Source organism: Ictidomys tridecemlineatus, chromosome 1 (genome assembly GCF_052094955.1).
Source record: "Ictidomys tridecemlineatus isolate mIctTri1 chromosome 1, mIctTri1.hap1, whole genome shotgun sequence".
Taxonomy (NCBI): Eukaryota; Metazoa; Chordata; class Mammalia; order Rodentia; family Sciuridae; genus Ictidomys; species Ictidomys tridecemlineatus.
In genome coordinates, this window is record NC_135477.1 from 242,184,981 (window position 1) to 242,212,189 (window position 27,209).

The 27,209-nt window shown below is 39.8% G+C and overlaps 2 protein-coding genes across 3 annotated transcripts in view; both read right to left on the minus strand.

The window, feature by feature from the left end:
• Slc45a2 (solute carrier family 45 member 2) overlaps positions 1 to 3,818 on the minus strand; it is a 39,887-nt gene extending 36,069 nt beyond the window's left edge. The window contains exons 1-2 of one of the 2 annotated variants that reach the window (XM_078017212.1): positions 3,303 to 3,818; positions 1,269 to 1,445 (exon numbers count right to left, since the gene is read on the minus strand). In XM_078017212.1, coding sequence (XP_077873338.1) covers positions 1,269 to 1,445; positions 3,303 to 3,813 — 688 coding nt within the window. In that variant the 5' untranslated portion in view covers positions 3,814 to 3,818. The remainder of the gene's footprint in view (positions 1 to 1,268; positions 1,446 to 3,302) is intronic. The other variant, XM_078017213.1, reaches the window with a different exon arrangement.
• A 6,062-nt stretch (positions 3,819 to 9,880) lies between these two features.
• Amacr (alpha-methylacyl-CoA racemase) lies at positions 9,881 to 26,258 on the minus strand. The gene is made up of 5 exons (XM_005325651.5): positions 25,902 to 26,258; positions 24,574 to 24,717; positions 23,486 to 23,646; positions 18,765 to 18,951; positions 9,881 to 10,638 (listed from the first exon to the last, which is right to left on the minus strand). The coding sequence occupies exons 1-5, from the start codon at positions 26,146 to 26,148 to the stop codon at positions 10,223 to 10,225; spliced, it is 1,155 nt and encodes a 384-aa protein (XP_005325708.1). The 5' UTR covers positions 26,149 to 26,258; the 3' UTR covers positions 9,881 to 10,222.
• Between the last annotated feature and the right edge of the window lie 951 nt (positions 26,259 to 27,209).

Sequence of the window (27,209 nt, forward strand, 5' to 3'; positions counted from 1 at the left end):
GGGAGGCATGCTCCAGGGACCGTGAGAGGCCAGTGGAGTGGGGGCACCCGAGTGACAAAACAGGAGGAAAATTCTGTGGGATCAGAATTTAGACAAAGGAACAAAGTTACTGTGTGGCAGGAGCAGAGGTGAGGCAGGAAAAGGGTCTCAAAACTGGCCAAGTCTTAGGAGTCTTTACACCCTGGAGACATGGAGGTCAGTGTCCAGGGAAGGACAGGGCTGGAGTTCTTCTCCCTCACCTTCCCTAAGTCAGGAGGAACTGCTTACTCTGCTGGTGCAACCTCATTCCTTCATGTTTTGGCCACTCAAGTGTTTACACAAATGACAAAGATGAACCCAATGGCTTCCATGAGTCGGCACTACTCACAGCTCTGGAGATACAGGCCCTACCTGGCCATCGAGGGAGCCAGAAAGCATTGAAACAAAAAATAATTACATTGCCTGGGCTATGAGACAATCAAATAAGTGGGTTGGCAGATTTCTACTTCCCTAGATATAAAAATGTTCCTGGGCCAGGATCCCGTGGTCACCTAAGGTGTAAAATGTGCCCTGTCCCTGTTCTGGCATAGCACTAATTAGTAATAAGTGACATTGCTCCAAATGAATGGTGTAACAGCGACCAAAGGAGGCTGACAGCATCTCCAATGAATCCAGAGAGCCCCAACTGTCCCCCACATAGACTTTTTTGAACCAGCAGGTTGAAAAAAAATGTCCATGCTTTGTGTAACCAAAAAATCTCAAAGATGAGAGGTTTTCATTTGCTTGGTTTGTTTCTATTTTTTGTTCTTAAATGTGGTGCATAGTACGCCTACCACAAAAAAAATCATCTGGGATCTTTAGTAAAGGAACTTCAAATTTCTGGGCTCCACCCAAGAAATGTAAATCAGAATAAACGAAGAAAGATCTCAAGAACTTGCATTTTCAAGAAACTTCTAAGTAAGGTTGATGCTACATTCCTGATGTTTGAGATCCACTGCTTTGAAACAAAAGTAAAGTGCATAAGACTTCTTTTCATTTCAATTCTAAAGGTCTCCACAAAGAGTGCTAAAGAAAGCTCTTATGTCAACTTCCTCTTCAAAAACTCTACAGAAGCAATCAAAAGCTTTGTTTAGGCAAATGCACTGGGAGATAGAGTCCTCGTGATGGAACCATCCCATCAAGGGATCCATTCATTCAAATGATCCCACGTGCAGAGACACTGGCTGGCTTCCACGGAAGTGCCTTCCTGTCTGGAGAGCTGAGGAGAGACTTTCTGGAATATTCCCTACCTGTAAAGAGGGCATGGTAGTGGAGGCCCTTCTCCTTGTCCTGATGGGAGCAGACATCAAATAAGTACGCTTTGATGGGCCCATCAATGAAGTCAGCAGCAAAATCAAAGAGAACCACACCTATCATGGTGACGCTTATGGCCCAAACCAGCTTCCTCCTTGGATTAGCAATCAAAGCTAAAAGAGAAATAAACATCGTTCTCCTCAATCCTGCTTTAGAATGACCCATTTAAAAAAAAATTGTTTTTTGGTGCTGAGGATTTGAACCCAGGGCCTCATGCATGCCAGGTAAGCACTTTACCACTGAGCCACATCCCCAGCCCTGATCCGTGTTTTTTATTTTATCAAAACTTTCTGTCATCAAATCGTCTTCCTCTGCTTTGTTTTTCCAAATAAAAATAGCTTCATTACCTTTTCAAGTTCTGAAAATTATGCAAGTGAATGTCCCAAAAGACAGAAAGTGAATGAGTGATTGTCTAGGGCTGGTGTTTAAAAGGATTTGGGAAGTTGCTGTCAATGGGTCATGGGCCTCTTTTGGGAGTAGTGAAAATATTCAGAAGTTACAAAATGGAAAGGGCTGCACACCTTTTGAATATACCAAAAAGCATGGATTATGTGCTATTAAATGAGTTTTCTGGGGTGTGAGTGAATTATATTTCTTTAAATTAAAAAATATATACTTACTGTAAACAATTTCAACAAAATAGAAAAAAAAACCCAGCAACAACTAGAAAATGCTTCAGATCCTAGCCCCAACCATGGTTATCCTCTGGGACATCCCGTTATGTGCTTCCACACATCCAGATCCAGGTGTGCAGCTGTACTCAAATGCACTGCTTCTGAAACTCCGGCATGCTTAACATCACTTGAACAAGCCCCAGTTCTCAAGATTCTGATTCAACTGACCTGGGGTTGGCCTGAGAACTTGCGTCTCCAACAGCCCCTAGAGATGTTGACGCTGCAAGTCATAGGGCCATACTTTTGAATAGCACCGTTGAATAAGATCATAGGGTGCATACGTGTCCATCTTCAACCAGCGATTCTCATCTTTTCACCACAGTTAATGAAGAGCAACCTCATAATTTTTAATAGCTGAATAATATTCATTCTATGCTTGTGCTGTCCTTCCTTCTCTCAATCTGCTATGGAACATACACTGTTGTTTGCCTTGCTTACAATTTTTTTTAAGCTAAGGATAGTGTGTAATATAGGTACATATTTACAAAATTTCAGTAAAAATAAGTGAAAAATAAGCCTACCCTCCCCTTTCACCTCTAGTCCTTAGCAGTGACTATATTTACCAGATTATTTTTTGTTATTTTTCCATAAATATTGTATATTTATGAGTTGAATTTATGCCTTCTTTTCAGTATATATAAATGTTTCCAGATTATCCTGTTTCTTATTCACCCATCTGCTGTCCTGGGAGTTGATGGTCTAAAAATGTATGGCCTTTGTAATGTTTAATGATTCTTTTTTCAATGTCCTACCACCAAGAACTGATTAATTGGTAGCGGATTAATGACTAGAAAAAGCCTTTTAACATCAGATTTGTGGTTGTCCAGAATTTGCAATGCAAAAATGTTCCCTTGAACTGACAGGCTAATGCCCTGTATCCATTAAGAGGCTCTTCGTAAGGTAATGAACAAATTAACTCTTATTTGAACATACAGGCAATTCCTTGCCAGTGTTTACAGAGCCATTTGGGCACCGATCAATTTGACAAAGTATTCTACAAAGCATACTGGGCTCAAAAAATAAAATTAAAAACTCCATTGACAAGTAGGTACAAATATTTAATTTGATAAAGTAGATAAAAATTCAGTCCTATTTTTAAATCTTCACAGCAAGACAGGACAATACATGCTGAGATTCTGAAAGTAAAGGCTCCTCACGATTTTGGATCATTCAAAGGTAGAAGTTCATTGCAGCCTAGGAGAGACCATCAGTTTTAACCAGTTTATATTAAATGTCAAGAACTTCACATTCTTTTCCTATAGCATTGCACAACAGCACCTTGTGCCGTCCACTTACCTGATACTACTGCATCTCCATTTAGGTACAGCGCCATGCCCACGAGCATCATCATGACCAAGGTGAGGATGTAGGGTCTCCGGCGGCCCCAACGGGACCGGCAGTGGTCACTTGCTGATCCCACCACAGGTTGCAGGAGGAATCCCAGGATGGGGCTGAGGAGCCACACCGTGCTGTACAGACTCTTGGGCAGGCCCACGCTGAGCAGGACCGGGGTCACATAAGCTGCCTCCACTGCATAGCAAAACTCTCGGCCGAACATGACCATACTGTGCATGATGAGTCTGCCTGTGGGTCTTCTTGGTAGCGTCGCAGATCCCAAGAGGCCATCCTCAGTTAGGGATTGATAGGTGTGGCTGCCAGCCTGCCCACTGTCGCTGCCCATTGCAAAGGGGTGAGATACCTTTCTGCGTAATCCCTGGGTTTGGGCTCCAAACTGTATTTGATATGGAGCCTGGCTGAGCAACAGGCGGAGATGGCTAGGCTGGAGGAGGGGCTCAAATTCTTTCATGCCTCTAAGATCACAAGTTATGACGAGAGGGAAAGGGGGTGTTGGCCCTGAAAAGCATGACGGAGATTAGCTGCTGAGAGCCCTCTGGCTCCTTACAATGCTTGAATGTTTTCCTAACGAGATCTTCCTTTACACTGTTCTTTCTCAATTTCTCTCTCACACACATACCATATTTCTTATGATCACATCCACAGTTTTGAGATAAGTAAGTCTTATTATACCGGGGTTAAATCAATATATAAATAAGTCAATCTTTTTATAAACTTATTTTTATAGATAAAAATATTCTGTCTTTTCTACATACACACAGCTCAGAAGTTAAATAACCAGATTTAAGATAGCATGTGTGGTTCTCATCTTTCCTCGAAGTCATTACCTGCCTCATAGTGCCCTAATATGTCCTTTTTGCACTTGATAAATTCTATAATTAGATAGTTCTGTGTTTGTTCTATAGCATTTTGTCAATTAGTTTTTTGTTTTTTGTTTTTTTTTTAATTCTCCTTGAGGGCAGAGAACAGGTCTATTCTATAATAGCTCCTTAAGGTATTCCCAGCATCTAGCATGATACCTGGCACCTGGTAGGTCCTCAATAAATATTTGCTAAAGCAATGATTGAACAAATAAAATATGTACACTGAATTTGGGAATGCCGGCCAACAGTCTTATTTGTTACATTTATCCGTCCTGTGCCTTGTGTCGTATAGGACTATATTTTCCAGGTTCACCTGCTCTCTAGCTTCTGTGGAAATTTGGCTAATGGGAGGCCTCGTATCCCCGCCATTTCCTTTCTCCATCCTCAGGTGGCATATTAAATTCACTGTTTCAAAAGTTTGGACTGGGTCATACCTTCCTTGCAGGATCCTGAGTTCAAATGAAAAGTCTTGGCTGGAGAAACGTGATTGTATAGGAAGGGCCTTAAAAATGATTCAAGAGCAGGGCTTGGAGTCAGAATCTTCAAGTTTAAAATCTCATCATGCTTCTTCCTACTCTCACGTCCCTCAACAAATCACTTAATCTGATGTTTCTCAAACTGTGTGCCAAGTCACCCAAGGATTACAGCAAACTCATAGGTGTACCTTGGGATATTTAATCATTTGAACCTAGCAAACGCAGTGCAACAACATCTGTTGGATGGTACATGCTACTAGTGAAGTATTTCATGCTTTTAACCCAGATTGCACTATAATCCTTTCAGTGGTTTCATACCTTGTAAAGTAAGGTTTGCTATAGTCATCGTGATAAAAAGCAAGTACTAAAGGAAAATCAGCATGGGACAGGAGGTGGAGAAGCAGTGTCTGATCTGACTCCAAGGCACAGGAAGCACTGTAGTGTCCAGAAGGTGCCCATGTTCCATTAGTAAATAATTGTAGTGAACAATGAGGAAAAATTAAAATGTCACATTTTCTTTGTGAGTATTATTCAAATATCTAATAAGTAGTTAGGATACAAATGTTTAAGTTGCTTAGACCTAATTATTTGAATGGTTAGGTTTTTCTTTTCTAGGGGTACAACAAAAAAGTTACTGACACAATAAGGTGAGCATAAACTAAGGTGGGGTAGGACATTTTGAGCCTCTGTGTTCTCATCTGTAAAATGGGGAAACCTGCCCTACTTCTCCCTGTGATTATGGAAGAGCAGTTGAGACGCTACATGCACTGGACCTCATCCACTGTCTACCCAACCTCCAGGCACCATTCCCTCCATCCTGATGGAACTGGGAGTGGATCCCAGAGCCCACACAGCCCTCATGCCCGTGAACTGTCTAGCTTTATCTAAGGGTGATCCTACTTTCTCTGTTAACAACTGGTATAGAAATGGTTTGTGTCATAGTTTGGATATGAAATGTCCCCCAAAGGCTCATGTACTGAAGGCTTGGTCCCCTGTGTGGCAGTGTTCACATCTGGGACTTTTGGGAAGTGACTGGATCATGAGGGCCTGCCTTTATCAGTGGATTAATCCATTAATGTGTGTAAAGTTTGATGGTATTCTAGGAGGTGGTTGATCTCAAGAAAGTGGGGTCTAGTTAGAGTAGGTCCCTGGGGTTGTGTCCATGAAAGATATGTCTTGTCCCTGACCCCTTTCTCTCTCTGCTTCCTGGATGCCATGGTGGGCAGCTTTGCTCCTGCCATACCCTCTGCCATGATGTTCTGCTATACCACAGGCCCAGAATCAATGAAGCCAAGTGACCATGGACCGAAACCTCTCAAACTATGAGCCAAAATAAATCTTTCCTCCTTGAAGCTGATTGTCTCAGGTATTTTGTCACAATAAGTAACACAGTTGGTATGTCAGCTTAAGGAGACACGAAACAGGTTTTGCTGAGGGCTTCTGAGAACTCCTGAATGTTGCTGTGTGTGGATATAAGATCCAGAACTTGCTACCAGCCTGAGGATAAAATTTACACGTGGAGGATGGAAAGTTGGTACCCTGGAGAATTGTGAGAAAACAGGGCCCACATGACCACATTCAGATAAGACTAAAACTCTTGGTTGAGAGCCAGAATATTTCCTTCTTGTTTTGCGTTATTTGCCATTGAAGGCATCTTAACTCAATATAGGTCCAAGTGCTTTACAGATTACAAGGCAATGTAATTACCACTGAAGCCTGGAATATGCTTAGAGGGAGGATATATAAACACAGTGATCATGATACAATCAGGATGTATCTCATGGACTGGTTTTATTTATGATCTTACAATTTGTGGCATCTCCTCACTTCCTACATGGTAGGATCAAAAGAGTATCAATAAATGTATATCAAACTGTTTGAGAAAATAATTTCACTTTCATCAGAATTTTCCTTCTTTAATTTCACACCTTTCTCTCCTTCTTGAAGTTCCCTGTTTTCTCTTTTCCTGTGTCATTGCCATCATCTAAATCTACAGTTTATCTAAAGGAAACTAACAAACTAGAAACTGCCACCTTTTATGCACAGGGTCTTCCATCTTCAGAAGGGAAGTGTGGGTCACCAAGAAGAGCTACTAACCTTGCTTACCTTTATTCTTTATTGCTTACATTTATTCTTTAAGTTCACAACCTACACAAAGCAATTTTTAATCTTCAACTTCAAGGAGGAAAGATTTATTTTGGCTCACAGTTTCATTAAGATATTTTGTATAGTTGACTAATCACAGGAATCAATATTCTAAGCTAACCATCTCTTTACTTATACCTTTTTGTTGACTGGCTTTTATCCTTTCCCTTACCAATCCATTCCACAGATATTTTTCTGAACACTATTATAACAGTAACCCAAGTAAAAAGATTTAGTTCACATCCAATAGGGCAGGCTACTCAAGGTGCAGACTTTGAACCAGAAGCATACTCACCTAGAAGCTTGGTAGAAATGTCAATTCGTGGGTCTCACCCCAGACCCACTGCATTTGAATCTCTAGTGGGGTCCGGGATCTGTGTTTTAACAGAACCTGCAGGTGATCTTTTTGTATGCCAGAGCCACTACTCTATGAGTTTATGGCCTACTGAAGAGTTTGGAAACTGTAGTAAAAGCAATTACTATCCTTAGAAATATGAGCAACATGCAATGAGAACTTAGGAAGGGCACTAAAAATAGGCGCTAACAACCACTGAGCACCTAGAATGTGCCAGGCACTACACAGGCATTATGTTCAACACCGTAACAATAGGGTGAGATTTGTACACAGCACCTGAGCGACTCCACAGTTTATAATCACTGTACAAAACTACCCTATGAGTAAGAGTGCAGGAGTTATGCAAAACAAATAAACAAATGAAACAAGCTGTGTTTGAGCCAAGTCTAACTTTGCTAGATCTGTCAACTGCAGCAAAAGCCAGGATTGCTGTTCTTGGAAAATGATGTAGTAGGTGGGAAGGAATGAAAGCCAGAGAGACCACAGGATATTTGGAAACTTCAGGTAGTCCAATACAAAGTGCTGGGGAACAGGAGGGGTGGGAATGGGCCTAGAGAGCTAGGTAAAAGTCTTTTTTTTTTTAATTTGTTCTTTTTAGATATATATGACAGTAGAATGTATTGTGGCATATTATACATACATGGAGTGTAACTTATTCTAATTAGAATCTTATTCTTGCAGTTATACAGGATGTGACATTACCCTGGTCCTGTATTCAAATACAAAGATAGGAAAGTCACATCTGATTAATTCTACTGTCTTTCCTATTTCCCTCCCTCTCCCTTCCATTCATTCCCCTTTGTCTATTCCAATGAACTTCTATTCTTCCTCTCTCCATCCTCCCTTGTTGTGGGTTAGCATCCACATATCAGAGAGAATATTCAGCCTTTGGTTTGGGGGGCACTGGCTTATTTCACTTAGCATGATATTCTCCAGTTCCATCCTTTTACCAGCAAATGCCATAATTTCATTTTTCTTTGTGGCCGAGTAATATTCCATTGTATATATATATATACTACATTTTCTTTATCCATTCATCTGTCGAAGGATACCAATGTTGGTTCCAATGCTTGGCTATTGTGAATTGAGCTGTTATAAACATTGATGTGGCTGTGTCACTGTAGTATGCTGATTTTAAATCCTTTGGGTATAGTCTTATTGTAAAGAGTTGATATGCTTTGTAAATGAGTTTCTATTTTATTCTGTAGGGAAAAAGGGCACCACTGACGAATTTTACAAGACTGAAAAGACCTGTTTGGTGTCAAAAGGATTAGCAGTAGGGGAGCATGGTCAAAAAACAGTGGTTCTAGAAATCAGAAGGTATCAATAATAGTTCAGGGTCTAGAAGGAGAACAGTCACGGGAGTGGGCAGAGGGATGGCTGGGAGCTGTTGAAGTGGAACTGACAGCACTTTGCTATTGAGATGTATTTGTTTAATAAATACTTGCTAATTTTCCACTGTGGGCATGGCCACTATTCTTGGAACTGAAGGTCAGATTGTACAGGGCCTGTGAAGTGGAGGACCAATGAACTTCACACATTCCATCAAAAAGAAGATGGTACAAAGAAGCTGTCCTAGGACTAAGCTGTCCCTTACTAAGCTGCTCGAGATTGATACCAAGGACTAACTCACGGTTTCAAGTGCCTTTGTCATTTGTGACAGTTGCAGCTGCAACCTCAAATGAAAAACGTGAATGACCTTGGAGACCTTGGCCCAGCTCTTTGGTTCATATTCCCATGTCATTTTCTCATGTCCAGTACAAGAGGTCTCTTTCCCAGGCAGCAACCTGATACAGGTGTGTAGGCCCTGGTCACCCCAATGGCTTCCTGATTCCACTGCAACATGCTCTTTAAGGGTTGTTTTTATCATGATTTTCTTCTAGATTTCATGGGCATAAGCCCAGGGACTTCCAGGGCCAGAGGGAGACACGATGGATAAGAAAACAGGAGGTAGTAGGGGAGGAGGAGGAAGAGGCTGGCAGATGTCAAGTGGATGACAGGAAACAGGTCACAGTGTGGTGATGAGAAGCACCAGCAGAGCAGTCGGAAGGCTGAGTTATCTGAAGGAAAGCCCAAGAACATTTATTTGCTAACATCCCAATTTAAAGACCCTGACTGAATGATCTTCTGGTCAAATTAAAAGGGTCAGACTTTTCTAAGGACAGTCATTTTGGTAAAGATCTGTTAGAGCTTGGATAAGGAGCTTCCCCCCAAATGCCCGTGTAGATGCAGCAATGTTCAGAGGTGAAGGGATTAGATCATGAGAGCTGGAACATAATCAGTCCAAGTGTGGAAGGACTGACGGGTGATTACTGTTGTTGGTGGGGCGTGGCAGAGGGTCACTGGGAGTGTGCTGGGAAGGGTTCCTCTTCCCGTGATCCCTACTCGATTCCTCCTCTCTGCTTCCTGGCTGCCATGAATGGCCTTCATCAGGCTCTCCAGCCATGACATGCTGCCCAGAGCAACAGAGTTGGCAGGTGTGGACTGCAACCATGAGCCAAAATAAACCTTTCCTCCTCTGAGTTGTTCCTGTCAGATACTTTGGCCATAGCCATGCGAAGCTGACCAGTACAATGAGAGTCGAGTCAAAAGTATTCAATGTGTCAGAAAATGTTATTTTAATGGCATTTAAAAGGGGTTTTATTGAAGCTTTTGCAAACTAAAAAGCACAACACATAATAGGGGAAAAAAGCTTTATTTAATAAAAATATATTATACTAATTCATTTAAATATAGATATATAAGCATTTTAATATCAACAAATACATTTTATCAAGCAAATTGGAAGGCAGAAAAAATCCCACAAGATAATATGAATAACTAAAATATTCCTAAATCAAATATACTGATAACAATTTTCAGACTGCAACTGTTACTGTGTAATCAATCTTCCACGTTTCTTGATCAGAATAGTTGGATCACGGCATTACTGTCATCCCACATTTCCATGCAGACACTGCTATGTATTATTCTCCATTGCAAGTGCTCCATTCAAATTCATTTGAACTGTGAATCTAGAAGCTAGAGATGAGCTTTTGGTTTTGGTTTATTACTTTCAATAATTCTATCTGAACGTAGCTGGTCAATCTCCTCCTGGTTGAACCCAAATTCTTTAAGTATATCCTCCGTGTGTTCTCCCACAAAAGGATCTCTTTCGGCAGAAGGGGCGGCTGGGGTGTTGGACAGCAGAGGTGCAGGTCGGGGACTCACGTGCTGTTCCTCGTCAGTCATGAAGGACCCCCGTTCTCTGTTATGGTCGTGACAGGCAGCCTCTTCAAGGGTCAGCACTGGGGTCACACATGCATCTATGCCATCAAAGATCTGGCACCACTCTGCCTTGGTCTTCTTTGCAAACACATCTGCAAATCTCTTCTTCATTTCCGGCCAATCGGTCATGCTCATCTGCTTGGGAAGTTCTTCAGACTTCAGTCCAAGTCCTGGGGGAAAAAGATGATTTCTTAAATTATTATGTTTAGGGTAGAGAGATTATAATTAATGAAAATAAATTTTGAGCCCACTATATTTATCCCAAATAAAATGTTCTCTAGAGTTTCTCAAATGAAACAAGAGAGAAGAAATTCAAAGTCAGTTTGAAGTTGGAGCCAACAGCTGGAGAGGGTGGGGTGATGGGGTAGGCAACACTGAAAACCGGCTTGTCACTGCCTACGGTTTACCACTGACCTGTCATCAAAAGTAGTCTGTCTTTAATAATCTAGCTTCCAGAAATTGATTTCTTCTTGCCAAGTAGGATTTCAAAAAGAAATTTCCTCAGGATGGTATTATCTGTCTTACTGAATTAAAAATAATTCTGTATTTTATATAATGCCCCTGAGCCCTATAAAAAAATAAAATTTGAGCAATTTTACATATGACTATTTTAGAAACATGACTATCTTATTCAAGAAAGAATCCCAAAGATAAATGATAAAATTGAGGATTACAATTTTTGAGTAATAATTCTTTTATCTTTATATTGGTAAAATAAGAGTCTGATGGGGCTTTGTACGAACAACACAGGACCAGAAAGGTAGCCAAAGACTAGACCAAGATGTTTGGACTTTATTATGGTACGAAAGCATATTCATACAACTGTTCTGTTTTCATTATTAAGAACCCAATAAATTCAATAAATTACATAGAATTTTCAACACTTCATTATAAAATTGCCTTTGAGTTAGATGGCATTGCACAACTGTAGGTGAATGTAGTTTAAAGTAGGTGAGGCTAAGATATGCTGTTAAGTAGATTAGGTGTATAAAATACATTCTCAACTTATGATAGTTTCAACTTAACAATGGGTTTATCCAGATGGGAACCCCAGCATAAGTTTGAGGAACATCTGTATACTCTAAGGACCACCTTACTAGGATTTGGAATAAATGTCATTTTTTCCTCTCACATAATAATGCTGAAGGCTAATAGTAAAATGATAATAAAAGCTCCTTTTTCTTACGGATAGTATTTTTTTGTGATCTGCGTCAGGTAAATCAACAGGTTGATCTCACTTTACCAGCCTTCCCTTCCCTTCCCTCCCATGTTGAAGCTCAGGCTAACTGGAAGCTGCTATGAAGATGCGAAAGTGCCCACAGCAATAAGACATGAAAACTGCAGCCCCTCCCTAGGGTCTTAAAGGGTCCTAGGACATATGGAGAACTCACATAGTTCTGAAGTTTTATGAATATCTACCTCTGGGCATATAAGTAAAGTTTTCTGGGTAGCCATTTGTTCTATTCGAATAGCAGGAAAGACCTGGAGTCTTAGATTCAGGTTATCACTATAACCTATGAAGAAATGCCTTTATAGATGTCTTTCACTTTGCTTCCATTTCATAATCACCACAAGCTCTGTGATTCAAAAGCAAATAAAATGAGGAGGCAGCCAAAAGGAGTACATCACTGCTACTGATGGAAATGTCTTTGTTTTTCATCAGAATGTGATCAGAATCGTAACATTTAATAAAACTGGGACCAATATATTCTCTAACTCATATTATACTTGAGATACACGGGATCTGGTCTATATACTGGAAAACACTAGAAGCTAAAAGATGTCGATTCTACTCTTAATTCTGACAGCCCAGCTCTTCCATTTTCATCCTTTCTGGGCAACAATTTCCCTCCCATCCTGACTATGATCAAGCCTCCAGGATTAACCATCACTGGCCAGGGCGGGCTGAGTGCTCTGCTCTTGACATTCCAAAAGGAACTAGGAATCCAGCTACAGCTAGTCTGTTTTATTTTGTTTGCACTGCCTGGGACTGAATCCACACATGCCAGGTAAGCACTCTATCACTGAGCCTCATTCCCAGCCCTCATTAGTTTTTATAGTATAGTCAATATTAAGTTTCTGGTATTTTAAGTCAAACAGACTCACAGGGACTAGCCTAGCATCTTAATCAAACTTGAAAATGTTCTAATTTCCAAAAAAACTACCTTACATACACACACAGTCTTACATAAAATATTTATTATCTTAAGCACATATCATAAACTTTACTGCTATATAACACTATATTAAGCAGTCAAAAATCCATGTTTTAAGTATATATTCTTATAATATATATGGATGGCCACTGTAAGTATATATATATATAATATAAATGTATATATACTTATATATATATATATATATATATATATATATATATAAGGATGGCCATTGTAAACATTATGTCATAATGAAAAACTGGAAAATGTAAATGAACATTAATAGAGAATTTTAATAAAGGCATACCATGGAGTATAAAATGACTGCTTTTTATGTAGCATGGTCTGCCTGTATTTTATATATATATATTTATATATCCTTTTATATTGGCAGAAAAGAACATCTCTGCTATACTGCTAAATAAAAAGAGATGGCTGTAAGTTATAAATTTAGATACAATGATGTATAACAATAATATAATTCATATATACTAATATAATAAATATAACATGCATTAATAATTAATATATTACAAGTTAATGTGTAATCATATAAGAAAAACACAATTGTGTGTTAACATTCATCCAGGAAAATATGTAAAAGGCCACATTGCAAACTTTCCCAAGGTGGCAGAACAAGGGAGACATTTCACTTCTTATTTTAAAATTCTGAATTACTTAGAATTTTTTAAACAAACACAGTATTTTGAATTTTCATTCTTTTTTTAAGTTGGGGTAAAATACACAATATCATATAATTTACCATTATTATTACTTTTAAGTATATGGTTGAGTGGTACTACATACAACCATCACCACCACCCATCTCCAGAATCTTTTCTCTTCCCAAACTAAACTTGGTACCCATTAAATAATAACTTTTCATTATTTTCTCTCCCCAGCCCCTGGCAAACACCATTCTTTCTATGATTTCATATGATTTTGTCTATTCTAGGTTCCTCTTATAACTGGAATCCTGCAATATTCTTTTGGGAGAGATTTATTTCACCTAGGATAATGTCCTCAAGATTTATCCATGATGCAGAATTTGTCAGAATTTTCTTCCTAATAATACTGCATAATATTCCACTTTATGCATATACTACATTTTGTTTTCCTCTTACCTGTCAATGAACACACGAATTGCTTCCACATTTTGGCCATTATTAAAAACACTGCTGTGAACACAGGTTTACAAACACCTGTTAGAGTCCCTGCTATCCATTCTTTTGAATGTATTCTTGGATCACGTGACTTCCGTGGTTAGTGTTTTGAGGAACTGTTACACCATTTCCATGGGAGTTGAATCCCCTTACATCCCACCAGTAATACAGATGGGTTTGCATCTGTCCACAATCTCACCAACACTTATCATTTTTTGGGCAGTTTTTAAATAATATTTTGAAATTTTTTTAAAAAAACTACAAAATCCCTATTGCTTATCTGATGGTACTACAAGAGTCTTAACCTCAAAATTCTTACTGTTTTCAGATTATTTAATTTTATGTATTTACTTATTTATATTTGCCCCAGAAAACAACAGGGAAACAAAACAGTGAGGTCTACAAAAACTTGGACGTGTAGGTACTGAAGAGCTTAATTAAAGTCTGACCCCAAAGATCTCAAAACACAGGGGGACAATGAAGCATGTAATTACCACTACTTCAAAAAAAAAAATCATCACAGATTTGGGGTTTGTCCAGCAGGGCCTGAGAGAGAAGTACTTTGTATGTAACTAGTAAAAGTATCATTTTTAATCATTTTTATTAAGTCAATAACTCTGAAAAAAAAAAAGGCTGAGACATTGTGTCCTGGGCTCTGTGGACTGTATGATGTGCCTCCTGCCTTAAGCATAAATAAGCCTCCTGTCAACTAAGTATCTTCAGCAACTTGAGGGAAGAAAGGTCGAAGATACCACAAAGAGTTGAGGATGCAAATGGAGGGGACCAAAAAAAATCAGAGAGGTTACAGAGTTTAGACTCGGAGGAGCAAACCCACCTGAAGATGGTCAAGAGTTGAGGGCTGGAACAATTAAGCTACTAACACGTGCCATTTCATTTTCAGTATTTTCAGAATGGTTCATTCACAGAGGTGGACTGTGGATGTTAAAAGTAAGCACTGTGTTAGGGCTGGGGATGTGGCTCAAGAGGTAGTGCGCTCGCCTGGCATGCGTGCGGCCCGGGTTCGATCCTCGGCACCACATAAAAAACAAAGATGTTGTGTCCGCCTAAAACTAACTAAATAAATAAATATTAAAATTCTCTCTTAAAAAAAAAAAGTAAGCACTGTGAACATACATGCTTTAAAATACCAGGGAGATACACCAGGGAGGGGAGCTAACTTCTGGAATGGCAAAGCAAGGAACTTCAAAAATCTGCTCCCTCAGGAAAGCAAAGAGAACACTAGGAAACCAATTGTTAGAGTCAATTCTCTCATCCCTCTCAAAATCACCGAAAAGCCTGTGTGATCTCAGAAATGTTTACTCAAGTTGAATCTTGATTAGTCAGTGTGCTTTATGGCATTACAACTGCTGCTAAAGTCACCTCCCTCTCCCCTGCTCTGTGGTGGCTTTGAGAACCAATGGTCACTCCACAAAGGCAGCTGTGAAAACCAGCAGGGTAAGAGCCACCAAAGGAAGCAAAACCAGTGTGGAGTTCCCCACAAACCCCACCCCTAGAGAATTGTCATTATGTGGCCTGACAGCTCCCCTAAAAGCTCCATTCTGAGGACTGGACTTGATGTGACCTGCCAGTTCCATCTCTAGGACTTTTTCAAAATCAAATGGCAATTGTTTAGCCTCACCTCTGTCTGAGGTGGCATTACCTGGGGTAGGAGTAAGAAGTTAACCAAAATAATTTAAAAGGAAACAATGAGGAACAGGCTGTCCACAGAGGGTTTTAAAAATCTCCAGCCTATATCTGAGATTATGGAAGGCCATATGTGTATATTCACATGTGCAGGACCATGTACATGCACAAAAGACATCTGAGAAGGCTCCAGTCTCTCACCTCTCAGCTGATCTTGAGGTTCTGCACAATCGAAAAGGTATAGAATATCTCAGAAAAGGATGGAAGAGTTATTGTTTCAAGTTATTTAAAGATATCTCTGTCCAGCATTAACTAAATACCAAGCTAACTGAGCAGATTTCAGTGGCTGCACATACCAAAGAATACATATTTAGTATATGAAAATCATTAAACAGCAACAATAACAAATCTAGGATGAGGAAGTAGGGGAAAAAGGGGTGAGTTGGGTTCAGAGCGGCCACATTAAATTATTTGTAATGTCTAGTTTCAATGAAAAATTCTGACTCATACAAAGAGGCAGGAAATTATGGCCCATACATAGGCAAATAAAGCAATCAACAGAAACTTCCCCCAAAGAAGCCAAAGGTTGGATGTACTAAACAAAGACTTCAGGAATTATTTTTAAAATGTTCAAAGCACCAAGGGCAATCATGCCTGAAGAATTAAAGAAAAGTATGAAAGCAATTTGAGATGAAATCGTATTAAAAGAGAACAAAACAGAAATTTTGGAGTTGAAAGGTTGAGCAACAAATGAAAAATTCACTATCGAGAAATATCTCAACAGCAGATATGAACTAGCAGGAGAAAGAATCAATAGACTTCAAGAGAACTGAATTAAGAGTATCTTGTCAGCCAAACAGAAAGAAACAAGTATACAGGAAAATGAACAGAGCCTCACAGACCTGTGGGACATGAGTGACTAGAGAGTCTTCAACAATTGAAGAGAGAAAGTACAAGAATCATTAAAGAAATGATGTCTGGAAAAATTCCCAAATGTGATGAAAAACCTTAATCTGCATATCCAAGAAGCTACTCATCCAAGACAGAATTCAAGTAAAGATGAAAAGATTCAAGATCCACACCTAGAAACAATAAAGGAACTCAGTAAGGGTGCAGGATAGAAGATCAATATACAAAACCCACTGTATTTCTAGATACTAGCAATGACCAGTCTGAAAATGTTTCTATCAACAATAAATTCAAAAAGAATACTATTCTTCAGAATGAATTTAACCAAGGAGGCGCAGCACTTCTATGATGAAAACTACAAAGCACTGCTGAAAGAATTAAGAGAGGATTTAAATAAATGGAAAGCAAGCAGCCATGTTCCTGGATTCAAAAGCTTAATAATGTTAAAATGGCAATGTTCCCTAGTTTGATACACAGATCCAACAAAACCCCTGTAAAAATCCCACCTATCATTTTTGCATAAATTGACAAGTTGCTCTTAAAATTCACAAGAAGTCCAAAAAAAAATCCAAGTAGCCAAAGCAATACTGAAAAAGAACATAGTTGGGGAGCTTACACTGCTAAGTTTCAATAATCAAACATAAAAACAGACACAGAGATCAATGGCATAGAACTGAAAGTCCAAAGCCACCCTTCCACTTGTGGTCAACTGATGATCAAGAGGATGCCAAGATCATTCAATGAAGAAGAAAACATCTGTTCCATAAATGGTGCTGGGGAAACTGAAGCACCTATAGAAAAGAATGAAGATGAACTTTTAATGTGCCCTGTACACAGAAATTAATGCAAAAATGGATCCGAGGCCTAAATAAGAGAGCTGAATATTGAGATGACCCTATATAACTGCAAGTTCTCTGAATTAACTTTTATGCAATACTTACTGAAGGTAAGTAAAAAAATGTGTTAATAAAGTTTATATTCATGTTATCAGAACTCGAGTAGCTATAGCGATTGTTTAGAACTCAGGCCACAGAAAGGTGTTAGAGGAATATATTTATCACTGTTGTTTAGAAGTTCCAGCTGATTACACTTATATTTTCTCTTTTTTTTTTTTTTGAGAGAGAGAGAGAGAGAGAATTTTTTTAATATTTATTTTTTAGTTTTCAGTGGACACAACATCTTAATTTTATTTTTTATGTGGTGCTGAGGATCCAACCCAGCGCCCTGTGCATGCCAGGTGAGCGCGCTATTGCTTGAGCCACATCCCCAGCCCCAACACACTTATATTTTCTAAAGACAATGCATATATAAACAAAGTTGTTGTACTCTGCAAACCCTCGGTGCTGTATCCCTGCTACTTTCCAGGTCTCTCTACCCAAGGTGTGTGTTGCTCCCACCACTTGGTCCTCCACATAGCATTGTTCAGTCCAGATTTTGAGTTAATTCTATTTTTTTTTTAAAGAGAGAGAAAGAGTGAATTTTATATATATTTTTTTTTTTAGTTTTCGGTGGACACAACATCTTCGTTTGTATGTAGTGCTGAGGATCGAACCCGGGCCGCACGCATGCCAGACGAGCGCGCTACCGCTTGAGCCACATCCCCAGCCCAATTCTGGGTTTTTAATTTCAATTCTTGTGCAGTAAGGCATTATATATGACCTTGGCAAATCATTTTTTTCTCCTATACCTTTTTTTCAGTTAGTGGAGTTAAAGCATTTGATCATAAAATGTTTTTCAATATTTACAAAAATAATCATTATACCTGTTTGCAAATAATTCAGTATTATATTGCACCTGAAGAGCCATCAACAATGATACTTTGAACTTGAAGTAGAAAGGTAAATGTACTGTAATCAACTTTTCATATCACTGCAGACTATATTCTCAAATGACTTAGATACTAACTTATTTGCAGAGTAAATTTTAAATTCAAACATTTCACAGAAATAAAATAACTCCAGTCCAATTACTTTAAAGGGAAGAAGAGATCCCAGATTTTCTTGCAAACTTGTGGCAGACTGGCCACAGACTCTCTGTACTCGGGTAACACCTGACCGTGTAAGAGGCATCCGTCAAAGAATAAGAGCCGACAGAGGCAGTAGATCCTTCCCAGGGAAGAATAAGAAAAATTGAGGCACACAAAGGCAAGATAAATATACACACTACTGGTGTGACATGTAATAAAAGCACTGGACATCCCCCAAAAAAGAATTGTTATATTTTAAGACCCTGAGTTATTATGTACACCAGTAAAAATCACCTGTTCATTTCAAAGATAGGGGAAATTCCCCATGGATGGCTAGAGTTAGTCGAAAGTTGGATATATAATAAAATATTATGAGATTTAAAAAGGCCCCAAAATGGAGGATAAAGAGTGCTCATGGAAAAAGGAAAGTGGGTGAAGCACGTAACAGGTCCTACCTTGGATGAGTTGTCTGTAGAACTGGGGCTCTATGGCTCCCACAGCCATGAACTGCCCATCTGCTGTCCTGTAAGTCGTGTAGAAAGGCGCTCCACCGTCTAACAGGTTCTGTCCTCGAGGCTGTTCCCACAGTCCCACGTTTTGAGTTTTCCACAGAAAAGAACTGAGATATGCTGTTCCTTCCACCTTTGAAGAAGCAGAACACACATAAATCCAGATAATTCAAGTGTAAAAGCAGGAATAATGTCAATTCAGGTTTTTAAAATGTGTGTGTTGCAGTGATTATACATGTTATGCAAGTTCCTAGGTATTTTTGCAAACTTGAGTTAGAGAGGGTTTACGGTAGAATAACAACCAGTTGTGCTCCTCAGTCCAGAAAATATTGCCAGGCTTAGAAAGAACTACTTTTGTTCTTCCCTTCCAATAAGATTGGCAAAATGTTGATAATTTTTGAAGCTAGATGAAGGTACAAGAAAGTTCTTTATACTAGTCTCCACTTATATACATGTTAGAAACTGCCAGAAAAAAAGCTAAAAATAAAACAAAGGGATATTAAAGTATGATTTTCCAGACCTACAACAATATAATATAGTGATATAAGAAACATATCATTATTTAAAGGTAAATCACATTACTGTTACATTTAACTTATTTTGGCTTGAATCCCATACCAAGTAAACTAAATTTAAATGTTTAATACATCTTAGCTTTAATAATCACTAGAATGTTACAAAATAAAGAAAACAAGATGGGTGGCAGGTGTATAGCTTTTCTGAGTACACACTAATTATGGGGATGCCACCTTCCCATCAAGTCCTAAAGTAACACTGAATTCGAAAACTCAAGTATGATTATCTTAAGAATCAAAATGAAAAGCGAGATACTCTGGGCCATCCCTGTGGATTTTATACTTCTGATGATTCCAGCACCCCAGAGAGTAGTCCACACAGCATCCTTATCCCTGAGGCTACCAAGAGGGGAGAATAAGCAAGCATGGAATTCCTATTACTGGATGCAAAACAAAGACAAGATTTCTTTCAGATACATCTCAAATTTCTCTTTTTATTGAAAATCTACTACATACCTGAATTTATGGCTGTTATATTTAAAATCACTAAGTAAGTAACTTTATAACTTAATATGGAGACACATTCTAAGAAATGCATTGTTATGGGGTTTCATCACAGTGTGAACACCATAGAGCGTACTTACACATCCTAAGGTGGAGGGCTGCATAATTGTATGGACCACTGTCGGACGTGCAATCCATCAATGACTGAAACATCATTATGCAGAGTCTGACTGAAGTTGCACCCATGTAAGTGGCCTTCGTGGGTGGTGCTTTCACTTTTTGAGACTGAGTTACCCAAATCTTAGCTATCCCATATTTATACACATATGCCTGATACACACATAAATATGTGCACTATTTAAATCTATTTTATGTTCATATTGTATGTGAAGTATATTTTTAGATATATCCTATACCAAATTCAGATATGTCAGAGACAGCTCACTCACATTCATGAGTAAACCTTAAAAGAAATTTTCCCTTCAAATGGCATAAATTTGACCTTGAAATTGAAATACTATTGTTCTGCATGAGTCTTAATCCCAGCTTGCTCATACAAAACCTAGCAAGTTAGTATCTGCTATAAACAAATACCTACTTTATGCTGAGTCCTTGCCCTGTCAGAGCCAGTGGGACAACAAGTGAACTCAAAGTGAGTCAGGCTCTCACACACCACCGCAGAAAGTTTAGTTGGAGTTTTGAATACTGATTATCCTACTTTTATATTCAGGCTAAAAAAGTGTGAAAAGTTTCAAGATTCTATATTGAATTATCTTGATTAAAAAGTGTTTCTGCTCTGCTTCATCATAAATGAAATGAACTTAGCAACACAGGAGCCACAGGACAAGAGTCAGGGTGTTAGCTCTCCCAGTCAGACTTCAAGGTCTGTTGGTGGTCACCCCAGCAAGCAGCTTTTCTTGCCCCTAAATCCTCATGTCATGCATACTGCCCAGATGAGGTTCCATAACACAGGGAAATGGCAGCTTCATCGACCCACCAAATTTTTATGCCATCCTTATCGTGTTGGCCCATTGCATGCAACTCACAGTGTGTCCATGTGCTCCCTGGAGTGTGGGTAACACAGCCGAGAGGACCCCACATTCCAGTCATCTTAACTCTATAGGGTCCAAGGCAACAGAACTATGGCGAGACAAACACCAAATCATTCCCAGTGAGCATGAGCCAAGGATTCTGTTGCTAAAATACCGAAAACTACTGTCCTATAAGAAGAAGGTGTTGCCTCACCTGAATCAGCTTCTATAGCAGCGAAGAAGTGGTGAATGAGATCTACTGATCCTTCAGGCCTTGAGTAATCAGCCAACACTCACAATCCCCTAATGTGAGCACGAATCCTGAGGGCTTCCAGTTTCATAAATGATAAAGCTTACTACCTTATAATTATTACGTAATTCTGATTAGATAAAAGCAGTAATCACATTATTTGATTATAAATAACCACCCATATATTTAGAAAATTAGTCAACTATTACTAGATAAGTATTTACCTTAAATCCTCCTTAAAATTACCAAAGCCCCATGGTCTCTTTTGGACCCATGGCCTGTGCCCACAGAGGGCAGCAGAGGGAAGCAATTGAAAGCTGGAGCTTTAACCTCTGTAGCCTTCAAGTTTTCAACACCAAATGAAAGTGAGCCAATTTCCCTCAGCAAGTTTCATGGCTCAAAGAGGGAGCCCTGTGTAGGCCCCAGCCCTGCACCTGGTGGGGTGAGGGTGCAGCTAGAAGTGGAAGTGCTGTTGCTATCACTACTTCATGCTGTAGCTGCAATACACCTGGGCCAGCAGCTAGAAACAAAAGATAAACCCACACCACTCCTTCCAAAATACATTCAGAGAAGGACACAAAGGACAATGTGAGCTGTGCTCCATGACAGTCACAAGAAACAACACAGGACAGGACTGAGGAGGAGATCAGATTCCAGCCCGGGATACACTCTGCAAAGGTTGCCAGTGAGCCAAACCAATTTACACTATTCAGTCTTTAAACCTTGGAGGTGTCCACCGGTGTGGACCCTCTGGCCATTACTCTTCTCTAGGCAGCTTCTCCTGCCTTGGTTTCCTCAACAACACTCCCTTCTGGTTCTCTACTTCACCCTCCTTAGCCCTTGGTTTTCTTCTTCTGCCCACTCATTATGTGCGGGTGTTCTGTCCCTTCTGCAGGTGACCTTTCTCACTTGGCTCCCAGATTATTTCCAAATGACTCTGAAATCTTTTTCTAATTCTAACCTCAAGTATTCAAACTAGATATGAAAGGTACTTCATAAAGGAAATGACCAAACTGTACTTCTTTTCTTTTAGAAGAGTCTCAATAACAGAGTATCTGCTCTGTGTTGGGTACTCTTTACACCTAAACAATGGATGAACTCATTTAATTCTCTAATAATGCTGTAAAGTAGACATATTATCATCTCATAGTACAAAGGAAACTGAGGACAGAAAGGTGCAGTAACCCTCCCAAGACCACAGAGCCATGAGACCTTGGGCAGATGTCTACACTTCATAACAATGTACAGTCATCCCCCCTTTCTGTAGTTTCACTTCCCACCATTTAGTTACTGGCTGTCAAGTGCACTCTTAAAATATTAACTAGAAATTTCTAGAAATAAATCATTCATCAGTTTTAAACAACTTTTATTGCTATGTATATAACTTGTTATAATTTTTCTATTTATTATTAGTTACTGTCGTTAATCAACTAGGTGTCTAAGTTATGAATTACGTTTATTACCAGTATATGATGTACGTGTTATAGGAAAAAGTATAGTATATACTGAGATTTAATAATATCTTCAGTTTCGGACACTCAGTGGGGGTCTTGGAACATATCCCCTGTAGATAAGGGAGGACAACTGTGTTCCAAATGAAGTTGTTGCTTTGAGGGTTAAAAGGAATCACATAGAGAAAGTGCCCAGCAGAGCATGAGGCAGGTGTTGAATGTATGACAATGCACAAACAGAAGCATTATGATATTGGAGCCTCCTCTACCAAATGCAGCAGGAAGGTCTAGACAGGAAGGCCTATTTTGCTTCAGCATCCATGAGAATCTGTTCCACCTACTGATGAAGACTTCTTGAATTCATTCTGAAAGAAGATTGCTTGAAAAGATTTTTTTCTTTCTTTCTTTCTTTCTTTTTTGCTACTAGGGATTGAACCCAGGGGTGGTTAACCACTAAGCCATATCCCTAGCCCTTTTTATTTTTTTAATTTTTGAGATAGGGTCTTGCTGAGTTGCTTAGGGCCTTGCTAAGTTGCTGAGGCTGACTATGAACTCAATATCCTCCTGCTTCAGCCTCCCGAGTCACTGGAATTACAGGCATGCAGGACTATGCCCAGTTTGAGATATTTTTTTTTTTTAAGCACAAAAAACAACTTGGGGAAAACTGTTGAAACACCACAGGGGAATCAGGTAAGTCAGAAACAGTTCAGAGGAGTGACTCCAAAGATGATTAAATTATGACATTCTGACATGTATGAAGGCTGTGTGCCTATTTTAAAGAAAAGGATATTCTTGGTGACCTGAATTCATCATTAAGCTTAATTTATTTCTTGTTCAGAAAAAGATTTGAGGCAACCATATAGCACACATAGGAGCAAGTGGTAGGTCTATCATCCCCCGCCCAATGAATACTTACCATGTTTGCATCAATGACCTGACCTTTGCCAGAGCGTGTGCGTTCAAAGAGAGCCATCAGAATGCCCAGTGTACACATGAGACCACCACCACCAAAATCAGCCAGGAGATTCAGGGGAGCATATGGATTGTCACCACTTCTGCCAATTTTTGACAGAACACCTATACCATTAAAAATAAATTTAATGCCTCTTTTAAGTACATACATGAACTTCATAGAAGAATAACTAATCTCTAGTTACTGACCTGAGTAAAAACTAGTACCTCAGGCTTTTCCAATTTGAACCTACACAACCTACATATAAGAAGTTTTTGACAGGCTCTTTGTTTTGATGTTTGACATAAAAATGTTTGATGTTTTGACAGGTCTTTGTTTTCCTTTCTAAAACTTTATCCCAGCTAACATTTTCAAAATTACTGTTAAGTTTTTACTCACTGGATTTTGGAACAAAACAAAACAATGATTATTATCAATTCATGGTGTAAACGGAAAACAGTGTCATGTGCTTTCATTCTAACCACAAAGAAAGGCAAGAAAATAATTGTGTATAAGAGATTAAATTTTAAATAGGTGTGAACAGCCAATTTTATAATTACCTTCTCCCTTGATCTATATGTATTCACAGAAAATCTGAGAATTAGGCTAGAAATAAGGTAACATTAGGACTGAAAAACATGGGGTTTTCCTAGTGTTCACAGAAGCCTGAAACCAGGACTCAGGTGATGATTCCCAATGAAGGAGCATCAGAGTCCATTTATTTCAGTGTTTTCAAGGTGTGGGTGATCATCACTACTACTACCAAGTCTCTTACTCCCTAGTAGGGGCCTGAGAACTGACTTCTCAAATGTAGTAAATAAATGTTACTAGTGAGGATATGTTATTACTCAAATGTGTTAAAATGAGAAGGGAGCTTCAGAATCATTGTTCTAAGAATTCAAATTAACCTAATTTAAACAATCATGCTCTCCTTATTGATTCTGATAAGAATTTAATCTGCACTTTAAAATAAATTCTTGTTAATCAATGTAACTGCAGATCTTGATTGGGAATAAATTTAAAGTATAGGAAAAAATTATTCTTCAACATACCTGACAAAGCCAAGTAGTTGATGTCATGACCAGCTTTCCTGGAGAATCGTCCTGACTGGCCAAAGCCACTTAGTCTAGCATAGATGAGTTTTGGATTCTCCTGCAGCAGAATCTCTGGCCCAAGTTGGAGTTTCTCCATGACACCTTACGAGAAAAGTAACAACAAAAAACATTTTTTTAAAAAAAGAGAACATGAATTGAGAAATGGAATAATTCCTCATATGAGGCAACATAAAACTACATTCTTCCAAATGTAGTAACATTTGTTGTGGATTTTTTGAAAGTTGTCAAAATCAAAATGGAGTCACTTTTTCCTACCCTAACCAAAAATAAATAAAACTCAAATGTTTACTGACTTCCTACCAAAAAATGTTTTGGTTACTCTGGCATACAAATTCAAATTCAGTTTTAAAAGGCTGTCTGACACAAAAGACCAAGTAGGTTGAAACCGGTATGGAGAGTAAAAATCCAGGTCCTGGTAAAGAAAAAAAGAAAAAAAAAACTGAATTAATAGTGTTCGGTGAAAGCAGTCCTGATGAAAGGAAGACTGGATTCAAGGATGAAATACAGTTTACTGAATCAGGAAACTGGGTGAATACTGGTTCCATTCACTCTGATAAAATATACATAAGAGGAGATGCCATTTTGAAAGGAAAGGAGAAAGGCTTGGTTGGGGTTTTGCGGCAGTTGCAGCGCAAGCGGAACAGTCTTAGAGGGAGGAACACAGAGAGTATAGTAGCAGTCTGCAGCTCCAAGGGTTGGGGTACAGATGAAGAGCTGAGCCCCACCTGTATGTAAACCAGAAAGCAATAGGAATGAGTGTAGAGACTCCAGGGCACAAAGCACAAAGGAATGACCTGAGGCTGGAACTTAGGATCACCAGCATCTAAGGCAGGGAACATTGGCCTCGTTGGTGGATGCTTTGAAGGGTACACCACCCCCAAACAGCAAACTAAATGCCATGTACCTCTAGGCACTCTGGGAACAGACGTATGGCTTTTGTTAGATTCTCATATAGTTCAATACCATCAAATAAGCAGATACAAAAGGGCAATGGGTAGTGGGCAACCAGGAAGGGGTCAAAAGCAATCAAAGAAAGAGGGCATTAGCAGTATCTCAATATCCAAGCTTTAGAAGATCGTCTCAAGAGAATGGTCAACAAGACCAAATGAGACTGGAGGTCGTAGTAAGGTTGGGACGCACGAGGTTTCACGTGTCAAAAGGACCAAGGTGCGACGGGAGCAGCCTCAATCCCAGTGCAGATGGGCTCCTGAGGCAGGAACCTCGCGTGTCCCGCCGGTGGACAGCTCGCTGGGGCCGAGGCTCACCGCGGCGGAAGGGCTCCAGAAGCACGTCTGCACGCTTGCAAAGGCGCCGCAGCACGGCTGCTCCCTGCGCCCGTTTCAGGTCCAGCACCAGCGAGCGCTTGCCCCGGGCCAACTGGCTCACATCGCCGAGGGAGCCGACCCGGTCCACGCGCAGCACCTGCGCTCCGAAGTCCGCCAGGACCATACCGCAGAACGGGCCGGGGGCTAGGCCAGCCAGCTCCACGACCCTGACGCCCTTCAGAGCCATAGTGCCTCTCGGCTCCTTCAGAAGAAGACTGAGCAATCCCGGCCCGGCCCCTGCAAAAGGTTCGGCGGACCTGGAACACTCCTGCCTAAAGCGCCGCCCAATCCCGCCAGCCCGGCGAGCTCCCTCCCTGCGCGCCTGCGCACAGCCGCGGAGTCTGCGCAGTGGCGCCCTTCCCGCCGGGCGTCCCAGGTCACTAGTGCAAAGTCCGCTGTGATCTCTCCCTTCCCTCCAGCCTGGGTGTTCTGGATTGCACGTCTCGACCTTGCGGACTCAGAATTGTCACCTTTCTCTCCAGACTCTTATTCTCCCCGTGGCGTCCCCTGGCCGTTGTACTAGTTGAGTCCCTATCCTTGCCTGGCCTTAGAGAAATACGAATAATGTAAATACGTAAGAACTACTCTAGGGTATTTCCTTCCGCAGGGTGCAGGGTGTCTCCGTCTCCGCCCATATTCCATATGGCTTTCATATGGAATTGGCTGAAGATACCTCCTAGATGCACTAGGGAAACAATTTTAATATTATGAGAACATTGGAGGGGTGCCGCTTATCCAGGACTGAATGAGAGAGCTTTAAAAATCGTTATCATTTGCTACCTGCCATTTCTGTGGACAATTACAGTTTCGAGTTTTCAACTTTAATGCCGCTCTTTTTAATCATCATCATCATCATCACATGTAGCCCCATTACTTTTACAGTTTCTTCTCTACTCTGTATAACCTCTTTGTAGGTAGTCAGACAATTTTTTTTAGGGCTCCGAGACATTGAATAGAGTTGGAAGTGAGTGCCAAAAAAAATTCTGCACTGATCTTTTGTAAATGTAGGTTTATGTATTTTGAGATAAGTGAACACAAAACGTGGCACAACTGTAGCCAAAACTTGTTAGCCAAGCTTGAACTACTCTCGATGAGTTTTGTGATTGTATCAGGGCTCTTCGGCTCTTGCTATGAGGAGTTGTCTCTCACTAGAGACAGGCATCTTCTCTGCCTGCATCTTTGAATGTTTTCCTTGCTGATCTGTAATTCATGTTCTTACCTTCCTTCGAGCATAAAGTTCCTTGTCCC

Excerpts from the sequence above, each read along its gene's own strand:
- Amacr (XM_005325651.5), bottom strand. The coding sequence starts at position 26,148 with ATGGCTCTGAAGGGCGTCAGGGTCGTGGAGCTGGCTGGCCTAGCCCCC. Across the intron at positions 23,647-24,573 it reads CAACTACTTGGCTTTGTCAG|GTGTTCTGTCAAAAATTGGC; the intron begins GTATGTTGAAGA and ends TTAATGGTATAG. Across the intron at positions 18,952-23,485 it reads AGGTCATTGATGCAAACATG|GTGGAAGGAACAGCATATCT; the intron begins GTAAGTATTCAT and ends GCTTCTTCAAAG.